At 33.2% G+C, this 23,278-nt stretch overlaps 1 protein-coding gene across 2 annotated transcripts in view; it reads right to left on the bottom strand.

Annotated features, from left to right (window-relative positions):
- Window positions 1-23,278, bottom strand: part of NCAM2 (neural cell adhesion molecule 2) — a 497,247-nt gene that overhangs the window by 103,098 nt on the left and 370,871 nt on the right. For both annotated transcript variants that reach the window (XM_007164135.2, XM_007164136.2), the window contains exons 10-11: window positions 12,633-12,820; window positions 8,144-8,240 (exon numbers count right to left, since the gene is read on the bottom strand). In XM_007164135.2, coding sequence (XP_007164197.2) covers window positions 8,144-8,240; window positions 12,633-12,820 — 285 coding nt within the window. The remainder of the gene's footprint in view (window positions 1-8,143; window positions 8,241-12,632; window positions 12,821-23,278) is intronic.

Genomic DNA, 23,278 nt, shown 5'->3' with positions numbered 1-23,278 from the left:
AACTACTAGGAAAGAAGACCAAAAAGAGCCCGATGAGGAAGAAGAAAAACCAGGAAAGCATGGTGACATGACTGCTATGTTGTGGGTTAGGGAGATGACTCAAGGAGAAAGACACACTCGACTGTGTAATCTGCTGCTAGATGAAGAAGCATGAGGATTGAGAATTGACCGCTGGATCGAGCATGAGAAGGTCAATGGATACCTTGATAATAGTAGGTTTCACAGAGCAGTAGAGGTAAAAACAAGACTGAAAGTGTTTGTGACAGAATGAGAGGAAAGTAATTAGATACAGCAAATATAGTCAATTATTTTGTGAACTTTATTAACAGAAATGGTGCAGAAGTGGAGAAATGATACAGTAGCCAGAAGGATTCATAAGGTCACAATAATTTTATGTAAGACAGAAGGAATTATTTTCCACTCTAGAATAAGAAAGAAAGAAAGAAAGAAAGAAAGAAAGAAAGAAAGAAAAGAGGGAAGGAAGGAAGGAAGGAAGGAAGAAAAGGACTTTCCTGGTGGTGCAGTGGTTAAGAATCTGCCTGCAAACGCAGGGGACATGGGTTTGAGTCCTGATCCGGGAAGATCCCACATGCTGCGGAGCAACTAAGCCTGTGTGCCACAACTACTGAGAGTGCGCTCTAGAGCCCGTGAGCCACAACTACTGAGCCCATGTGCCACAACTACTGAGCCCGTGTGCCTAGAGTCCGTGCTCTGCAACAAGAGAAACCACTGCAATGGGAAGCCTTTGGACTGCAACAAAGAGTAGCCCCCGCTCGCTGTAACTAGAGAAATCCCACGTGCAGCTATGAAGACCCAACACAGCCAAAGATAGATAGATAAATAGATAGATAAATAAATAAATTTATTTAAAAAAAAGAAAGAAAGGGAGGGAGGGAGAAAAAAGAAAGAGAAAAACAGAAAAGAAAGAAAAAAAGGCTTATTTTTTTTATATTGACATTCACCAGATCAAAAGAAAAGCAATCTATCTCCCTAATTTTGTATGTATATTTTATATATATACTCTCTCTCTCTCTCTCTCTCTCTATATATATATATATATATATATACATATACATTTATATATTAGGCTATTTAGAGAAAGATAGAAATAGAAACATAGAAATCAAGATAGTTGTTTCATGATAAGTGGATCATGTTGCTTTATGACTAAAAACTCCAAACTTCCCTTGCTGTATATATGATGTAACAGAATGTAAACATGATGAATGTTTTTAAGAAGATCCATAATTTGCTTTCTTACTGACTTTCTGTTCATATCACCACCACTGACCCACCCACAGCATATGCCATCCAGTCCTCCATTAAATGCTCATGCCTTTTCCCATCTTGATTCTTTCTATCTTTCTACTACTTCTTCATTGGATCTGTTTCTACTCCTTCAGATTGAGTTCAAAAGTTGATACCTGTCTGAAGCTTTTCCCAAGAATTACAATCATAATTTCATTTTGTGTTTCCAAGCATTTGATTCACACTTCTATTGCAACTCATATCTTTTATACTATAGCTTACTTGTGAAAATCAGTTGCTAAATATTATTCATCTTCGGATTCCCAAGATCTAAACCAGTGCTTAGCACCTACCAGAATCACACTTTATGCATGCTGAGTGAGTAGATTAACAAGTGATTCAGAATTGATACAAGCATGGATCCCTAAAAATAATATCTAGTTATATTAGTATAATTTTTTCAGAGGTGTATGGGAATGAGGAAATTACAAGGATGTCATAAATAGTTTTTGAAGACAAATAAAAACTTGCCTTATAATATAGGAAAAAAAGAGAAAGATGTAGATTTTCCAGGCTAGATCATAAAACTGATCATGTAAGAGAAATCTAGTTTTATATTCAGTTGAAGAAAGTGTGTTCTCAAGTGAACTAATTTTAACCTGCTTTCAAGTTTTACAGAACAAGGGTCTGGATAAAATGCTGTCCAGGTACAAGGGCAAGTAGATTGACTATAATTCCATATCTACAGAATTCTGTTCAATTGATCCAGTTTAACCTGTAAGATGGTCTCTATTCACAAAAATGACTTGTATAGGCTTACCCACGACCTAGGTGAAAATACAGACAACTGCTTCATGATATTTGTGAATTAGATCAATCTGAGAAAGAGAGCAAAAATATTGGATTTGACAGGGTCTCAGTAGATTAAAATGATGAGCTCAAATGGGCACGATGAAATTTAATAGGGGTAAGTACAGAGTCCTGAACTGAGGTTAAAAAAAGAAATCAATTGTGAAACATAGCACAGGGGACCTCACTTAATAGCAGTTTGTGTGAAAAAGATGTAGGAAAAAACACTGGAAGGAAAAATGTGGCAAAATCAAATGAAATTTTGTATTACTTAATAAAATACAGGGTTCAGAATAAACAAGGTCATTATCCCATTATCAGATTTTACTGTGCATTCATCTGTGATGTCCAGATCTGGGTATTATATCTAAAGAGACATCAACAATATGGATTATTGTTTATAGTTTATTTCTTATACCCATAAGAAAAGTGACAAATATAAACTATAATTTGGCTATAATAGTAAGTCACTAACACTTGTCGAGCACACACCGTGTGCTAGTGCTTTGGCTGCATTTCCTCACTTAGTCCTCGCAATGGTCTTCTCAGGTAGATCTTGGAGAGGCTGCTGTGGCATGCTGAAACCCCCTTCAGGTCCAAGGCTCCCTTTCCCCAGTGCTGTAAGTGTTAACTGCTGACAGCTTACAGCAGAGTCCCTCCCCTGAAACTGCCCAGGAGAAGGTAACTTGATCAGAAAAGGGTGTCTATTAATGAAGCAAAGGTGAGATCTCCATATTAAGGTTTAATATGAAAAGTTTACAGTTAAAAACTAAGTATAGCAGTGATGAAATGAATTAACAAAGTTAAGAAAATTATGCATAAAATCATTTGATGGGGCTGAAAAGATAAAGTCTTTCAGGAAAAGCTCTTTAAAATACACATATACATATACAGAATGGCTTGTCAGATTATGATCTATTGGAAGTAGAAAACTATAAAGAAGAAATGATAATTGTTAACTATATGGTTGCAATTTCATTTATCCTTATGTGTTCTACATTTTTAATTTGCTCCAAGATAGGCATTTAAATAAAAAAAAAACAACAAAGTATGCTTCCTAGCTAGAAAGTCACCAGGAGGTAGCTTTTTAAAAAATTCATGATGAAATCCTTAAAAAAAAATCTCTTTCTGTCTCAGTCTCTATCTAATTTTATTTTTATTTGGCATGTTGATAAAACATTAATCTAACAAAATTAGTTATCAAGCACATGTGAAAAATGTTGTGTTTCCCATAAAATTATAGAAAAGAAGTATTTATTTCAGTTTTCTGAAGATGAGAACTAAACCAAAGAGGACTGGACCAATCTTTGCCCATGAATATGAAGCCAGAGTTTAATAGAAGGGTTTTTGTGATTTAATCAAAGCACAGTGAAATATATCTTATTTTAAAAAAATTCTAGAAATGAACAATCGCAGGTTCCTTGGTATTACTTTTGTGAAAATGTAAAAACAAAGATGGGATTAAAGAATAGGACTTGACCCATTAAGTTCATACATAGGAAATGGTACCATAAAAAGGAATGCTGCCATCTGGAGCACTTTCATCTAGCCAATATTTTAGTCTACTCATTATTTAAATTGTTATAATGATAGATTTAATAACAACAAATGTGTTTTTACATATTTTTTCCTAATTTGTGAATGCAACTTTCTTCTATAAAATAGGTATAAATGTCTCGTGTAATTCATTGAACTACTATGACAATTATGAAGATGAGTACTCATGATTCAATTTAGCTAATCATTTCTATCTCTTCTTACTATAACTTTATATAGCTGTTCTTTCCCAACAGACATAATGGCAAAATAAGCGGGAGGCATGGAGGTGAAATATCCAGCTCGTGAGTATGAGTGGCATCCATATGCCTATTTCTATACCCTGTTATATTTTCACTGTTACTGAAGACTGTATCTCCATTGTTAAGAACAATGCTATCATCATACTTATTAAGAGATTTAAAAGAAATGTCTAAATAAATTGCTATATTTTAGAGTGAAAATTATACCTGAATATTTTAAAACATTAGTAGTATGTGAATAAATGATTATTTAATATGAAAAATGCTCTTCTTAATAATTTAAAGCAACTTACAGGATCATATATCAAAGTATGTATGCACACATGCAAAAGATGTGGCTATTTATTAAGATAGTCACCTGTGTTCACAAGTTATGTTGCTTTTCTAAAGCGGCTCTATCTTATGCATATTTGTTTATTGGCCTTAGTTTCTTTCCTTTTTATTCTTTATCCTTTTAAAATAAATGTATATTTATAAAAAATTTGCAAGAATAGTGCATGGAACTTTTCTTTTTAATCTGAACTATTTAAAGTAAGTTGACATGATGCTAGCTTTAGCATTTATTTTCTGCAACATAACATCCTCCTACATAAGATCTATGAAATAATTAAATGCCATCTAATCCAAAGACCACAACCAAATTTTACCCTTATTCCAATAATGTCCTTTATAACAAAAGGATGTATGCATGGAATTTATTTGTTATGTGTCTTTTCCTCAATCATTCCTTGCTTTTCATGGCTTTGACACTTTGAAGGCTAGTTATTTTGTAGATGGTACCTCAATTTGGATTTGTCTTATATTTCCTCACACTAGATTCTGATTATTCATTTTTGGCAAGAATATCACAGCTGTTATTCTGTGTTCTTCCCATTGCCTCTTTTTGATAGTATGCAAGTTTAATTTTCTCACTGCTAATGATATTAACTTTGATCACTTAATCAAAATGGGATCTGCTAGTTTTGTCAACTGTAAAGTTACTATTTTTCCCTTTGTAACTAACTAATAATTTGGGAGTAGGTACTTTAAGACATATTGATTTTTTTCTCATCTAACTCTCACAACCTCCTTAGCAACCATTGATGTTCCTCAGCTGAATTAATGTATATTCTGATGTTTGTTAAAGTTGGATAATGGATGTTTTTAACATACAGCCATCCTTTTAAAAAAAAAATCCTTTCTTTATGGCTCAACACATTATTCCAGGCTTATCTTGTACTTCTCTGCCCCACTCCTAGAATCAGCCAATTTTACAAACAGCCCTGGTTACTCCCAGTGAAGAAGGGTACTTAGAAACCAAGATCTGTCTGCCAAGTGTGCTCTTTTGTTATTGGGATGTTGTAGCTCCCAAATCATCTCAGTGTGTAGAATTTGCTCAGAAATTGTTTTCTAAATCACATTCCTGGCAAAGGAAGCTCCTTGTAGAAGTGGCTGAACACACACACACACACACACACACACACCACCTTCACTTCTTTTCTCTATCCATCTATGTACATAAGACCAGAGTACCCCCAATAACCAATCATCAGCCCAGGATCATTCTAATTTTTGCCTTTTCCCTATCTCTTCTCCAAAGGTGAAATAACTATATTAGCTATATTAGCCATGCTAACCCTACCAACTTTGCAGAAATGAATCATCCATCACTGCCCCCACTCCTTCATTTAAAACCCTCCTTACTCTGATCAGGTTCTAATCCTCCTCTCTGGGTTGTTGTTTCTGTTTTAAAACAGGCACATCCTTTTCACACAGCCTGGGCTCCAACACTGAACCACTGAAGACCCCTTAACTCCATTCACTCCCTTCAGGGTCTAGCACCTTATGCCAGGCTGCTGTGCCCTACCCCATCCATATACAAATGCCTACTTTGCTCAGAGGTAGGATTTAATTATCCAGGAGGGAAAAAAGGAAGGAAAGAAGGAAGAAAGGAGGGAAGAAAAAAATATTTTTGATGTAAAATAATTTAAAATGTAGCTTTTCCTTTTTTCACTGAATATGTAGTACAAAATTTCATGCTAAATTTTGCCTGTTTTAATTTATTGCTCTTTGGGAACAAAGTAATATGTTACAGTGTAAAATAACATAAGTCAAATGAGCTTGACCTATTACTAGGTCAAATAGGCCAATGACATATTGAATGGTGGTATTAACATATATTTTGAAATATTTAAATTTCTATATAATGTTTCTCATAATATTTCATTTAAAATCACATTATACTTTTAGTGTTTGAATTCTTTAGGAAAGACTAAATTTTATAAGCATTAAATAAAGGAGTCTCCTCAAAGGAATCATATTCATAAATATTGATATTTAAAGGTATGTTTCCCACCTAAGATACAGTGTCTAATTCATTTTTATATCTTCATAACAATTTCAGTTGAATATATCTTTTCTGAAACAAAGTTTTAGCCTGTATTAGTCACAAGATTTTGGAATATGAGGACAATTGCAGTATTTGAGAATATTTCCAACAACATAATAACTCTTATCTTGAATGAACATTTTCTGTTTTTTATTATAGTGGGAAAGAGGGAAACTCACTAATTGCATGTCTTCATTAGAAGGATATGTATAAAATATATTTTTTAATGAAAAATATTACTGTAAGTAATGTGAGATATGAAGGTACACAGACATTAGTATTTCCTTGAATTTAATAAGATTGTTTAAATCTCAACAGTATAATGTTCTATTTTTCATATTTTCTTAGAATTATGAACTCTCAATAACTGAAAAAAAATGTTTGGTCATTTATCAAGTTTTACCTTATAGAAAACTGGGTCATATACATTGCCTCGTAAAAAAAGACAATATATAACAGTACATCAGTATTAATATAATTATACATAAATATATATAGTAATATAATAATCATATGTCTAGTTATTATTTATAAAAAGTTCATACAAATTACAAGAACATTGCCTAATTTACTAAGGCTTGGAATTAATATGAGTAGTGGATTCTTCTCACCATTACAGTTGATACTTCAATTTATTGTCAATGAATTTGATGTGATTGAACATGTTTCATTTTCCTAGAACTTAATTTGCTTGTATTATGGTTTATTCAGATGCCTAAATGTGTAGAGTCTACTTCCAATGACTTTCACTGAGATTAGTTTTCTAATGACTTCCTGGCAGACAGTGCACAGTGGTTTATTTCCTTCCTTATTTCATCCCTTCAGCCTCCTTTCCCTTCTATCTTTACCTCTCATCTTAACTTTTTCCTTCTTGTTTCCTTCCCTAAAACCGTTGCACACAATCCTTCTCTTCCTTTCCCCCCAGTGTAGTAAAATAAAACTTGAATTGGAGTATGGCAGGTTTTACAGTTACACAATAATTTGATTATTATGAGCTTTGTAAACTTTTAAATTTCCCTTTTGATCTTTACAACTAATGATTTATTTTGAGATATATTTACAAATCAAAAGAAATAAATATCATTCATAATAATATAAAAGAATAGTTACATATTTGAAATCTGAAAAAGTTTTAAAATATTTTCATGGAAGTTATTTATTCTATCAAAACATAAGATTACAGTAATTTTCTGATATTTCTTGACCTGGACTTAGAAGACAATACATCACATTTTTGCATCATCTGAACTTTGCAAAGCATAAAAATGTATATTTCCAGATTCCTAATCAGTCTTGTAAAACATAATGGCAAATTCTATAACTATATGTGCTTGTATATACTCACATAAATATAAATAAAAACATATCAGGGTTTCTAGTTAAAGTAAATTTTAATCTACATGATATTATTTTTATATCTTTAAGCTTTAAGGGAAGAACTGGAATGCCTTTATATATACAAAATGAAACATTTCAGCAAGTTACATAACTAAATTTTCTATTTAGCTTAAACATAAGGTTACTATTTGTTCTTTCAAATTTAGAATTTTAAAATAGATTAATTTCATTTTCTCTAAAGATATCTTTTGTTTTTATTTTTTGACAAGATTCTTACTTTACATGAAATGTAATTTGATGTCTTAAGACATACGTTTCCTACTTCTTTCATAGATGTGTCATATATAAAGTTGGGGGAATTAGAATCAGGGTTAAAATTAATCTTGAAGTCCTCACTATATATCAGATACAACTGTTCTAAATTTTTAAGCACCAGTTCTTTGTTTCTAATAATAACCTGTATCAGGATTATCAAAATGTAAATGTTATTTACTTCCAGAAATATTTTATGAATTCTCAGAAATTACTGTGCTATACTTACCAGCCAAAGCAAGAATATATTCTTGAAATCTTGTTCCTATACGGTTAGTGGCTGTGCAATTATATCGTCCAAAGTCATTGTCAGATGTAGGTGCAATCTAAAATAAGTATAATAATAAAAATTTCACAATTTTAAAATAATATCACAGAAATTTTAAAATAGCCTCTAGCATGCCTTACCATCTTTACACATATTCAATTATTCACAACTGCCTGCCGTAACTCTTTTTTCTGTCCTTTTAAGATGTAATCCATGTATCTGTACTACCCATAGGCCCAGGTAAATTATAGTTAGTCTAACAATTTATTAAGTAAATGCCACTATTTTGTTACATATTTTGAATAGAAAAATCATTAATTACAAATGAAAGTTCAGAAAGTAGTACACAGTTTAAAAAATATGTATTCTGTAATTGCTGCAGACCTGACTTTGAAAATAGGAATCTTGTACCAAAAGCGCTGTTAACTCTTTGTTTTCTAGGTTGTAGCCTAAGAACAGGCAGATTTAAAGTTAAGAAAGGCTCAAAATATGTCAGCTTTCTCTTCCTCTTATGACTTTATTGAACATAAAATACTAACAAAAGATGAGGACCCATTTAAAAGGAAAATCTTTCCAGGAAGGCATTTTGCAAGGAAATATTGCCCTTGTGTAGCAATTCCTGTAGATAGGCACATTATCTTGATATCTAATAACAGTATCTTTCCTCCATTTCTGTTCAATTCCTATAATTCTCTTTCAGTTTAGGTGGAAAATAGCTGACCTCAGTCCTTACACATTTGAAATCCATAATTAAGTTAACATTCTGGGATTCTATTGCTGAATGGTGGGACCAACCCTGTAATTATAATGTACCGAAATTCTGAAGTATCAATTCAGAAAAGAGATTTGATGATAGTAAAGATATAATTTTCAATCCCAGTTACTATTATTAAGAGAGAATATGCTTACAACAAGAGTTGCTGTTAATTTCAAGTCTGTCCCCAAAGGGGGAAATGGTTTTGTGTTAATGGGAGGCTATTAACTAAAAGTGCAATTTTGAGGTCCATTGAAGATGATAATTCTGAAAGAGTACAAAAAAGCTGTGTCATTCATCTTCTAGTCAGCTGTCCATCTAGGAATAGATCATACGTGTAAGGACTAGAGGCTTTAACAGCTCTTATATAAGTACTTCTAAGTGACTAAAATATTCATTTTTCATACATTCAGGTTTTAATAAATTAGGTTAATTTAACTCTAAAATAATTTTACTACTGAGAAAGGAATTTGACCAAAAAAATGTCTTTCTTCTACAGGCATATGAGAAAGACATTTGTATACCCCATAGGGAAGAATGTGTACTGAATCAATGCAACGCAAAGACAGGATGGCTGTGACAAAGAATCCTGACTATTGCACAGCTCCTCAAGATTAATGAAGTAACTTAAATATACCTATTTTAACTGGAATAAAACTTTAAAAAGCTCAATTCAGTTGTTTTTCTGTTCCTGGGAGTTTGCCTATCAAAAGATAAAAGCTTTATAATTCTATCTGAAATAATTTCTTTATCGTGTTTTATGATTAAAAAATACAGAAAATACCCCTAGTAGCACAGACTATTAAAAGCACACAGATCTAGACAACTGGGCCAAATCATGTGCCCTGCAGTATATTTGGTGTATTCTAGGAAAACAGTAAAGTCCAATAGTGGTTGTACACCCAATCCCAGCACGGTGAAATAATAGATAATTTTATCAAAATAATATACAACAAAGATACATAATATATATTTATTTTAAATATTTAAATGTTTAAAATATGCAATTTATTATTGATATTTATCTAATAAGTGCTAGAAACATCTACTTATGATACCACTTCTTCATATTTTAATATGCAGTCAAAATAATTCAAGTTTACTTCAGATGTTGGGCTTTGATAGAATGTAACAGAATAACAAATGTGGTTTTGAACACCAAAATATAAACTGAGAGTACAATGTTAATAAAGGAGTTTGCAAGTCTTTTTCCTAAACCTCCAAAAACTTGATTTCCTCTTTCTGTATATTCCATGGTGAGAAAATCACTTATTTAACACTTTGCATCTTCACTCAGGGCAAGGAACAATACAGATGATCCAGAGCAGAATATTATTCCAATCAACCTATTAGAAACCTCCTGCATCAAATTTTGTTCATATATTGAAAAGTTGTCCTCTTACCTCAGGGGAGTGCCTAGGCAAAACAAACGAACAAATCTGGATGTCCTTTAGAAATGTATTTATTGGCAATAACTCAAAGGATTTATAGAATGTTTTGTTACTTTCAAAATATCATAAATTAAAAAATGAATATATGTATTTAATCAAAGAAAAAGGAAGAAGTTTAAAAATTAATTCAAGAAATCTATTATTGACCAATTTGTTATTAATTGTAAAATTGATTTTTTTATAGTTTTTTATATGTTCTTAAGAATTAGCAATTATATCACTACTATAATAATTACTAAATAAAAATAATTATAATGTACTATCCTAAGGAAATATGTATGGTACTAATTCAAGATTAGTAATGATTATTATTGCTTTTTATTGTTGTTATTGTTATTTTGCTTTATTTTGTCTTTAAGTTATGTTAGTTACTCATCTGTATTATTTATTCAGGATTTAAATATAATTTTTGAAAATAGTATACACATAACAAGTTTATGCTCAAGGTCAACACTTTAACAAATATTACTTGGCTATGTATAAACAAAAATTGCTTAGTTTTTACTTTGGGGTGGGGAGAAATGCCATTTAGGCAGAAGATTAAATGACATGAAAGCTTTATATGAGTAAAATATTTAAATGTCGATTTATAAAGGTTGCTGACATTGATTAGAGAATTATGAGCTATTTCAGAAACTGAAAAGTGGCAAGATGAAGTAAAGCCGAAATTACAGATCAGTCTGTCATTTAAACATGAACTTAAATCTACCTGTTATGGACTGAATCATGTCCCTCCACAAAATTCAAATGTTGAAACCCTAATCTCTAAAGTGACTGTATTTGGAGATAGGGTCTTTAAGAAGGTAATTAAGGTTAAACGAGATCACAGGAGTGGGGCCTGGTGTCCTTATAAGAAGAAAAGTCACCAGAGCTCGCTCTCTCTTTCTCTGCATCCCCGGAGGAAAGGTCATGTGAGTACACAGTGAGAGAGCACCATCTGCAAACCAAGGAGATACGTTTCAACAGAAACCAACCCTTCTGGCACCTTGATATTGGACTTCTAGCTTCCGGAAATGTGTGGAAAAATTGTTTCTGTTTTTTAAGCCACCCAGTCTGTGGTATTTTGTTATGGCAGCCCTAGGACACTAATACAGTGACCCAAACTGAAGTTAAACCTAACCTCAGTTTTCTGCTATGGTTAAATACCTAAAATTTCAATTGAATCTGGCCAAAGTCTTTGTGACATTGAGCTCCCTGTCAATTTGCCAATAGTTCTTCTAATACAGATGCCAAAAAACAAACAAACCAAAAAAAAAAAAAACCAATTTAAATTGAAATAGATTTAGACAAAGTGGCTTAATTACCAAACAGTCAGTCAGCTATCCAAACATTTGGGGGAAGTGATAGCTAAAATCATTGTATCAACTAAATGTTTCACTAAGTCCATTTATTGGGCGGAAGTGTTAATATGCCACCAATGCGAATACCTTTAAGTTAATGCGGCATGGATCTCAAATGTTATTCTAAAACATGCATCTTTAAAATTTATGTATACTGAATTAATAGAGAAAATGTAGCATCTTTTTAGCTAAAAAGGTTGTTTGAGGAAGATTCCTAATTGTTATGAAAGCATCCTAAATTGGGAGGCTTGACGATCATTGTCACAGACTTATATAAACTTTGGAAATTGATATACACACACATAATCTGCAATTATTAAATTAAAGGTATTGTATTCAAACAGAATTTAAAGGCCAGGCACTTGGCAGTATACAAACAATTATCTACAAACTTAATGTAAAATAATAAAATAAAATGAGGCAATGAACAAGTAAATCTGGTTTATTTAGGAACGTGTAAATATGTAGCCAGTAGATAGCGTTTATATATACCGGTCTAAGGAGCAGGAAGGTGTAACCACAGACTCAATGTCCAGTAGCAACACTGAAATTAAACATTTGGCCCTCAATAACTGACAAATTACTCATTCTTTCTCCCTATTTTTTTCCTGATATAATTGTGGTTTTTTTCCAAAAATAGATTCATTAAGAATAATGGCTTTTGCTATATACCCATATTACTATATAAGTAGTGAAACATTAACCATTAATGAGCCATGATCCAAATGCATAAAATTTCCCTTAAGTAAGTAAACATGAAATATATACAACAGGGTATATGTATATTATAGGATAGAAATATATCTTATATAATATATTAAGATACTAAGATATTTAAACATGTTCTAAAATAGTAGATAACTGCTAAAATAATACAATTTGTTGATATGTACATGAAGACTTACCTCTAATATTATTTTTCTCCCTGCACTATATGTCTTTAAATTAGTGGTGTTTTTAGCTGGCAAGACTAATTTCTCTCTTCTCCAATGGACTGATGCTGGTGGATTAGATTTCACATCACAGCTTATATTGATTGGATTTCCTTCCCAAGAGTAATAGATTGTTTGGTTTGATATGAACTTGGGAGCATCTGTAAAGCAACATAATATAACATTACAGACCTTTTATTTAAGAGAGTCATTTAATTAGTATAAACAATAGTAATCATTACTGACTACAAAAAGAAGCCACAGCAATTCTAATTTCGTATATTTAATACGTGATGTCAGAAATAATGAAAATATATCATTTGACTGTTTCATCAAATCATTTTAATATTAATATAAAAATATTCAAAGTCAGCCAATTATTAAAATATGAAATATTAACATTCAGAGTTGTTTGCTTTTAATAATCTGACAAAAATTTCCATGAAGTAAATTAATGGCTCTCTACATATGTGAAATATAGTTCTGAAGCAACTCATATTATAAAGTGAGAGTTTAGGATAAAACAAAATCTGTGGTCTTGTGTCATTTTTTAACTTTGTCCTAGTCATATAATTTCTTCTATAAAATATTTTAAGGCAGATATAAAATCTAAATTGAAATGGTAATATCACAACTAAACAACAAATATTTTCCTGAAATGTCATTTCCAGTTTTTAATAACCAGGTATGTTTAATTTAATCAACAAAAGTTAATTTGAATATTAATCAGTTTCTATAATGCTGTGTCAATTGTCAGGCCCCTACACCAGACCTCTGTAATGATAGGTAAGAGAAAATAGAAAATACATTATAAATGCATTATATCATTTTATTGAAGAAACCTAATTTTGAAGACACAGACATGGTTTTTAGTCTTGTTCCATTCAAGAACTATGACATAGCCCAAATGCCAAGCAACCATAACTTCTTTGAGTCTCAATATCTTGACTGTATAATTGAGAGGATTCATTTTACAAATTTCTACATAAAAACATACTCTTAAATTAAGTGGTAGCTAAAACGTTGCTGGTATTTATACTGATTATTGTTGCTACTAATATTAGCTATTTAGAACTTAATATCCCTCATAAGTTATCAATTTCAAACTGCCTAAATTAAACCTTTTGTTTTACTACCCAAATTACTTAAAGATGATCTTCTCCCAATTTTGTTATATCAACAGATTATATATCAGATATGTAATATAAGAATTATAATCTCCAGCACAAACGCACAAATAATTATTTAAATATTCTTGTCCTATACATGTTTTACTGTATGTTTTCAATGCCAATCTCACATAGAAGTATGAAATGTTTATTGAATGCTTTCTATGTGACAGTAAGCTTATACATTTTATTTCATTTAATCTTTTTCATGACTTTGTGAAGAAAGTGTTACTTTGTCATAAGCATGAGGGATCCGGAGTAAGAGCTATCAAGCTTATTCTAGTACAAAGTTGTAGGCGTGGTATGTGAATCTGGGGCAATATTAACTACAGTCCATTGAATTTCCATTCAACCCAGGAATATTATAATATTCACTACTAGCAATGTGTTGGTGATGCGGACTTTATCATACATTATTGAGGAGAATATATTTGGGACAATTCCTCTGGAACATAAAAGCCTTAAAAAAAACTTTGTAATCTTGATTCTGCAAACTAGTCTTAGACATCTCTCCAGAGAAATAAGTAGAAATATTATCAAATGTTAATATAAAGGACTTTTAGCACATTGTTATTGTAATAACAAAATCTCAAAACAACTTAATGTCCCACAAAAGAGGATCAGATAAATAGTGACACATATTGGCACTTAAGTGTGCTAATGTTACACAGATGTATCTGCTTATGGTTTTCCCTTAGCTGCAATGTGTCTGTCCTTCCCTTTACCTGGCTGCCTTCAAAACTAAGCTCCACGCTAACTTAACACAGCCTTTCCACAACCTTCAATTGTGGGTTAGTTCCCTTACTTTGTGTTCCCACAGATCCTATGCTCTCCCTCAGCGTGGTCATAGAAATTGGAATGATCTATTGATATATGACTGTTCCTCCACCAAATGATCTGAATCTTATGGGTTTAACAGATAAAGAAGATATGGTATATTGGGGTGGGGACCCTGCCAGCTCCAACACCACCCTTGCCTCGAGTCATTTAACCCGGCTTTTAGCATTTTAAAGAGGTCCCCTCAGGAGTTCTGGCCGCTGACTGATGGCCCCGTCCCCACCCGGAACCTCCTGGTGAGACTGTAACTAGTGATGTTTGTACAACCAAAGACTCTATTTTGTGCTTTAAGGAGAATCAAATTGACTACGTTTAAAAAAAAAAGAGAAGATATGGTATTGAGATATATACATATATATAAAATGAAATATAACTCAGCCATAAAAAAATGAAATTTTGCCATTTGTGACAACATGTATGAACCTAGCGGGTATTATGCTAAGTGAAATAAGTCAGACAGAAAAAGACAAGTACCATATGACTTCACTTACATGTGAAATCTGAGAAACAAAACAAACAAACATAACAAAACAGAAACAGACTCATAGATACAGAGAACAAATTTTCAGTTGCCATGGGGAAGGAGATTAAGAGGAACAAACTTCAAGTTATAAAATGAATAAGTCTCAAGAATGTAATGTGTGTATGGATGGCCTGAGGAATATAGACAGTAGTAATAATCTAGTAGTAATTTTTATGGTGATAATTAGACTTATCCTGGTGATCATCTCCTGATGTATAAAAATATCAAATTACCATGTTGTACAGCTGAAACTAATGAAATATTGTAAGTCAATTATACTTTAATAAAATAAGATTTGTCTTGGTCACAATTATATACCTGATGGCTTACACAATGTAAGATGCTTACTTGGTTCTCTAAAACTGTACATCAAATTTACTGGATATTAAACAGTCAGTTAATTTTTAATTCAGTGGTTCAGTTAAATTGAACAGAAGGTATTTTCAAGGAGAAAAGGAAAGAAAAAAACTTTTTCAAGACCTGGGAAGATTAAGTGAAAAATCTAAGAATGTATAACTAATTAGGGTGCAACCGTAAGAGAAGCCAAACTTCCCGATATTCAAAGTCAAAAGTTAAGCTATATCTATATCCATTTTTAGCTCTAGCTCCATCTATAAAATATTTTATTACTGCTTAATCTATATGAACTATAACTGCTTTAGCATTATAATATTCTAGAGAGAGGTTTATAAATAATATATTTGCGTGTAATATATATAGCTCAATATGAAAATCACACACATTAATGTAACTATTAATACCTGACTCATAGTCTACTCTGTCCTCAATACAGCATCTGTGTGTATGTGTATTATATTATTATAATTTAACCATAAACTTAGGGCATAATTTGGCTTTTCTGTAAAAGCAAGCAATTGCCACTAATTGCTTGCCTGATGATCTCAGCGGGGATTTAATTTGGAATTACTGACGCTGCATGCAAACGTGCTACAGGCAAAACATGCTACACTGAAAGCCACATTTAAAAATGTATTTGAGGTGTGAGGCAGGATAATACTGATAACTCCTCTCTACAATAAAACAGAAACTAAATTCCTGTACATTGTATGCTTTGTAAATATCAAACCAGTAGCAAGGCAGCCGCAGTCATAGTCACTGGCACAAGGTTGGCATGTTAATGAAATCGAACAATTGATATTGGGCCACTTTTTGGAAAAGGATGTGCCTCTGGCAGAGGCGACACGTGAAGACTTCAGGCTAAACAAATGTAGTCGGATCTCGTGTTGGTAAACCCAAAATTGTAATTTTCAGAAAATTAGGCCTTTTCAGAAGAGTAAGGCTTTCACATCATGAGAGGCTTGAAATGTCGTATGGAGGAAATACATTTTGGCAGTTAAAAAGAAAAACAAAAAGCCTAGAGGAAGGAAGAGGAATATGCCATGAGTAGAACTGTGGAAAGACCAGAACTGATGAGATATATATATATGCAGATAGGAAGATAGGCATAGACAAAGTTTCACCTTTTTTTTTTTTTTCCCCTACTTTATTTATTTATTTATTTATTTATTTTGGCTGTGTTGGGTCTTCGGTTCGTGCGAGGGCTTTCTCCAGCTGCGGCAAGCGGGGGCCACTCTTCATTGCGGTACGGGGACCGCTCTTCATCGCGGTGCGCGGGCCCCTCACCACCGCGGCCCCTCCCGTTGCGGGGCACAGGCTCCAGACGCGCAGGCTCAGCAGCTGTGGCTCACGGGCCCAGCCGCTCCGCGGCATGTGGGATCCTCCCAGACCAGGGCTCGAACCCGTGTCCCCTGCATTAGCAGGCAGACTCTCAACCACTGCGCCACCAGGGAAGCCCCTTTTTTTTTTTTAAAGTGAATTTATTATAGGAATTTGTATCCTGCTCATTATTTGTCCATCCTTATAAGAATACCACAGTATTTAGATAACTTGTAGCTTTATTTATTTATTTGTTTTAATAGCTACTTTATTTATTTATTTATTCATTTTTGGCTGTGTTGGGTCTTCGGTTCGTGCGAGGGCTTTCTCTAGTTACGGCAAGTGGGGGCCACTCTTCATCGCGGTGCGGGGACCGCTCTTCATCGCGGTGCACGAGCCTTTTCACTATCGCGGCCCCTCCCGTTGCGGGGCACAGGCTCCAGACGCGCAGGCTCAGTAGTTGTGGCTCACGGGCCCAGCCGCTCCGCGGCATGTGGGATCTTCCCAGACCAGGGCTCGAACCCGTGTCCCCTGCATTAGCAGGCAGATTCTCAACCACTGCGCCACCAGGGAAGCCCAAGTTTCACCTTTAAGTTGCATTCTTTGCATTATTTGTCTAGGTTTTGTGCCCTGTATTCTATGCATTGGGAAAATTAATTCCTGACGACATGAACTATAAAGTTATGGAAACATCTCTTAAGGTACTATATGTCCCCTCAATCATATTAACTTCCAAATTAAAATAATTTACAAATTATAATGAATATAAATAACTTTATTGGAAGAACAAATTTTTTATCTGAGCAGAGTCGAGAAGAAAAATAAGAGAAACCTGAAAAGTGACAAAATCCAAATATGCCATTCAAGCTCCTTAATGTCTATGTCCATGGCCTGCTTTTAGCAAGAGTCCTATTAGGCCAGTTTAGTAAGAATAACATTATCCTTGAAATTGAATCAAGTTCCGGTTAGTAATTTTCCATCTATTGACTCCTGTCATTCTGCTCATTGGCTATAAATCCCTACTTGTCCTTGTACTGAGTTATGTTTAATCTTTTTGCTCCATTGCAGCAGTCTTGACCCCTACTGCAACAATTTTGAATAAAGTTTTCCTTACTATTTTTAGCAAGCGTCAGAATAATTTCTCTTGGACAAAAGAAAGGGCACTCTCAAGAAAGGTAATTAAAAACAAACAAATATACTTGCTTCCCTCTCTTTAAGAGGAAATGACAAAGACAGATCTGAAGCAAATGTGACCGTGGTAAGAACCATTGAGTTGTTTTCCGTAATTTTGTACATGTGAAGTGTTAGAGTTAGAATTATTTTTTAAATGTATCACACACACAATAAAAAGTATACCCCAACCAGACTTTCAGACAGGAAAGATGGGAGATTTATACCCAACTGAGTGAATTCACCAAGTCCTCACTGCAAGAAGAAGAGATCTTTGTATTTATAGTATCTAAATGTGAACCCAGCTAAACTTGCAACACTTGTGCACGCGGTCATTATAAGTTCTGCAGAAATGGACAGATCTCATAAGATCTAATATCTGGAAAGGAACACGGGAATCTTTATTTTACATACGAGAAACTTTGTTCTGGGATACTTGGGAAGGCTGTGGCAGAGCCAAGATGACAGTCTTTGGCTCTTTATATTCATTTCATAAAATCACACTGCTATGCCAGTTATTATATTACTAGGTATAAATATATTCTCAGGGACTAGTTTCTATAGATCATTAACAATGTTACTCAACATTGGAATTAATGTTTGAAGTGATTATACCAAGTAACCAAGGAGGCATTTCATTATGTCCTGTATACTATATTTAAGCAATAAAGTAAAAATGTAATGCAGATTAGAATGATTTTAGTGAAAACACTGCACATTAGTACACCCACTTATGTCCAGGTGATGCCAAGAGTGTGAGATAATTAAAATCATCAGTTTTCCAATTTCCGTGCTGATGTACAAGAAGCTAAGATGTAAAAAGAAATATATTCTGGGGAATGCCAGTCATTTTCCCTACCCTGGATTTTATGGCTAGAACCATGTTTTGGCAACCTATTCTTGAATAAACAGTGCTTAGATAAAAACTCAGGAAAAGGGCTTCCCTGGTGGCGCAGTGGTTGAGAATCTGCCTGCCGATGCAGGGGACACGGATTCGAGCCCTGGTCTGGGAAGATCCCACATGCCGCGGAGCAACTAGGCCCGTGAGCCACAATTGCTGAGCCTGCGCATCTGGAGCCTGTGCTCCGCAACGAGAGGCCGCGATAGTGAGAGGCCCGCGCACCGCGATGAAGAGTGGCCCCCGCTTGCCGCAACTAGAGAAAGCCCTCGCACAGAAACGAAAACCCAACACAGCCATAAATAAATAAATAAAAATTTTTTAAAAACCCAAAAAACTCAGGAAAATTAATCTTACATATGAAAAAATATAATCTAAAACTAGAGTAGGAGAAAGAGAGAGGGAGAGGGCGGGAGGATGGGAAGAAAGGAGGAAAAGAAGAACCAGGAAAAGAAGACAATAAAATATATTTCGCCTAGTTGTATAATTTACATTTTACAAATATTTCCTGATTGCATCCTATGTTCTCTTCTGGGTATTGGGAATCAAACATTGAACATGAAAGAGAAGCTTCCCTCGCCATCTTGGAGTTTTACTCTATTATATATGTTCTCTCAAGATTACTTATTTTATAACTGAAGGTAACTTGAGATAATTCACAGGTATGTTTACATCAATTTCAGCAATAAGACACAAAAAACTGAAATAATAAACTATAAGTTGAAGACTGTGAACAGAGAGATAACACATTGTTTCCATATCAGAAAGTCAAAGACAATCCCCTACATTCCAGTTTGGTAACTTTTAATATACCATCATTTTGAATTAATAAGAAATATAATGTAGTATATGAAGTTAATTTGGTTACTGCTTATATATAAGATTTGTATTTCAAAGGTAATTTTAAAGTAGTGCTGTCTAGCTTTCTTGTGATTAAGAAATTATGAATATGCTAACTCATAGTACTTTTGCTCTTGATCATGACAAGTAAATTCTTGCACTAAAAAAAAAAAAATTGCCTAAAGTAAATGGAAGCTATCATCTGACATCTCAATAAAGAATAAATTGCATCCCCAAGTGGGCGTATTTACTAATATCTTAAAATATAATTGCCTTTTAAAACACTTCTTAATTATATTTCTTATTTAAAAATGAATTTACTCTATAATTTTTACATCAAGAAAATTCACAGGAATTTCCCAAGTAGAGCTCAATATTCAACTTCTTATTAGGATATTGATTAATAAATTAGGTTATTATCTGTTTCCAAATCACTGTTGAAACATTAAGATGTGAAAATATATTACATTGCTTCCATCATTGTTAATTCCAACATGTGCTGGGCAATCGCCAGTTTGAGTATAGTGTCTTCATATGTGAACCTGATAGTTACAGTTTATAGATATTTTGTTAAATTATATTTCACATATATTTTGCTTGAGTATATACTGCCCCTATTAAAAGAATGCTCTAGACTATAATGAAGACTAAGGGGATTTTGTTAATAAAAATACCATACATAGGATACAACAAAAAATGTTAGACATAACTGCAAAAATATCTTCCATATTCTAAAAATGTCAAACATAAATATTAGCATGTTTCTCACTCTGCACCTTTCTCAGCAGTGAAACTCTGATTCTTTCATATGTAAATGAATATATATGTATATTCGTATATTCATATATAATATATATGAATTCATTCTACAGTGAATACAATTATGCATTATTTCAGGGGAATTTTGAGTTACCTGTTTTATTTTTTGGGAGACATTAATTATTCAGAATTAAATTGTAAATGCCTTAATTTTCATGTTTTAAAAATTTAAGTCACTGCACATGAAGTAATATTCTTGAGAGTTAAAAAAAACAGTATTATATTTTTTCTTATGTTTTCAAGAAAGCAAAACTCATCTTTAATTCTGACAGTATAGTGGTATCATATATTGTATTCGATCCCTTAAACAATGGCCTTATTTTTATTTGAATTTCTAAATTAGATCCATGTTACCATGAAAAGGGTGATGCAATTCTGTTTTTTCTACATACCTTACTCCTACAATAACTGGTTTAAAATTTAAGTATACTCTATAGAATATTGAGAGTAATTTGCATTTTGTTTATGTTTTGGTTGTATTTGGTTTGATATTTTAACTGTTAATTTTTCCATTTATTCCATCATCCATTTCAAACACAGCTATCGTAAGGTGCCTTGCAAAACAAAATATTAGAAATTTTCTAAATATTAATGATTGAACTGATTACACATTTCTAGTCAAAATAATATCAAAGTTTGTGTCTACTGACACTAAGCCCTTAGCAAATGCTGGATATAATTGTTTAGCTATAAAGGTTTTGTCACCCTGGCTTTTCCTCAACATCGTATTTTGAGTTTATAGGGGAAAAGAACCAGATGCCTAAGGCTTCCTCTTAAAGATTCTGAATGTGCACCTCTGGGAAGGGCAGCCACTGCACTAATTATCCAAAATTATTATTGTGTCTCTATTTTATACTAAGCACTGTTTAAATGTGGGGAATTCAGGCCAACAGGGAATCCTTTCTAGTGGATCAGGCAGATGCAAAAATAAATAACTATACCGCAAGGCAATGCATAGCACAATTGAAGTGGAATGCATAAGGTTCCTGTCTCAAAAGGCATTAGCATTGGCCCTAATTAGGATGTGCAGAGGAGGCACAGGGAAATCTTCCCAAAAGAGGATGAACTTTAACCTCTAACATTTGTGAGCACTTGAAATTTGTTCAACACAGTGCTAAGTGCTTCCCATGGATCGTCACAAGTCTTACAATCAGAATCTGGACACACACACACACAATAGTGGATGAACTACACTGGAAAAGAGAACTTTGCAGTTGCTGTTTATAAGTAAAATACTGTATTAGAAATAGCTTCAGGCCTGCCATTGAATTTATGTTCCACCTCTGCCAGATAGCAATGAAGTTACCTTTGTTTTCTGTTTATTAATTTGGACTTTAGGTTTTCTTTTCTTTCTTTTTTTTTTATTATAGAATTATTGAGTTGAACTGGTTTCCTTAATCTCTAAGAATCCACTAACATAGAAAACATGAGTCTGGCACAAATTTTAAAAATGTAGAGAGAGTTATAACATTTACCAATATTATATTTACCACATATTGGTAAATATTATCTTTGGCAGTGAACCGTATAAAAGGTGGCATTTGCTTTTGGCTAGAATTATATAAATCTCTTGGGTAATGTTAATTGTTTCATGTTTTTTAGTCTCTGGTACATGTACTCATATGAATAGATATATAGGTATTGAATATATTGAATATATATATGTATTCATGAATATATAATGAAAATGAAGAATAATCCCACTTTACTAAATATCATTTTAATAAGTTAATATCTTTAAAACTAGAGAATTCACAAGAGAAAATGATACAAGAGGTCCTAGGTGGTGAAAATATTGGAAAGTAGATTATTTTTAGGCTTCCATATCTTCTACTTAATGGTTATATGATTAATAAAAATGTACATATTGCTGCATAGATTGTAAGAAGGAGATTTTGTAAAATTGGATGTAAAGTAAATAGACTTTAAAAATCAAGGAACTATGTTCTCTTAACTATTATCACAATGGAAAGATCTAAGGAGACATTATTTAGATTTAATTAAATGGTAGCTGTATAGACTAGAGCATTTCAACATACTTCTATCCATGACCTTGACTAAATCTCTGATTTAAAGTGGCCAGCCTAAGAAGAAACAGCAAAGCTTGCCAGGATCTGAATTTGTCAATTCCTCAAAGTTGGAACCAGGAAACTTATATTCCAGGCATATCACGAGACATTAAAGAAACTTGTAAGACTGCCTTCAGACTTGATGCCGAGTTACTCCTATTTTGATAAATGCCCTATCTTATTTTATTCCTTTCCTTTCCTTTCCTTCCCTTCCCTTCCCTTCCCTTCCCTTCCCTTCCCTTCCCTTTCCTTTCCTTTCCTTTCCTCTCTCTCTCTCTCTCTCTCTCTGTTTCTCTTTCTCTCCTTATTACTGAGACTTAGAGCTGACAGCAGTCATCACTGCATTCCTGTCACTGTACAGGATTTGCTGACTTGATTACTTGCTTAATACAAGCTTTTCACTTTCTCTTGGCATTTCCTCTGAGACTCTGAAGTCTTTTTTTCTTTTTTTCTTTTTCCTGAAAACACAGTGTGGTTGGTACCTGTGACCTGTCTTAGCTCTTGCTGAGTGCTAGCTGGATTCCTGAATTCTGCCGGCGCGTGAGAAGGCTGGAGCTGATCACAAAACACAACACAAGCTGTGGGAACTAAAATATAAAAACCTTTTACTTGAATTT

This window comes from Balaenoptera acutorostrata, chromosome 4, assembly GCF_949987535.1.
Source record: "Balaenoptera acutorostrata chromosome 4, mBalAcu1.1, whole genome shotgun sequence".
Lineage (NCBI taxonomy): Eukaryota > Metazoa > Chordata > Mammalia > Artiodactyla > Balaenopteridae > Balaenoptera > Balaenoptera acutorostrata.
This window is presented reverse-complemented; position numbering and strand designations above follow the sequence as displayed.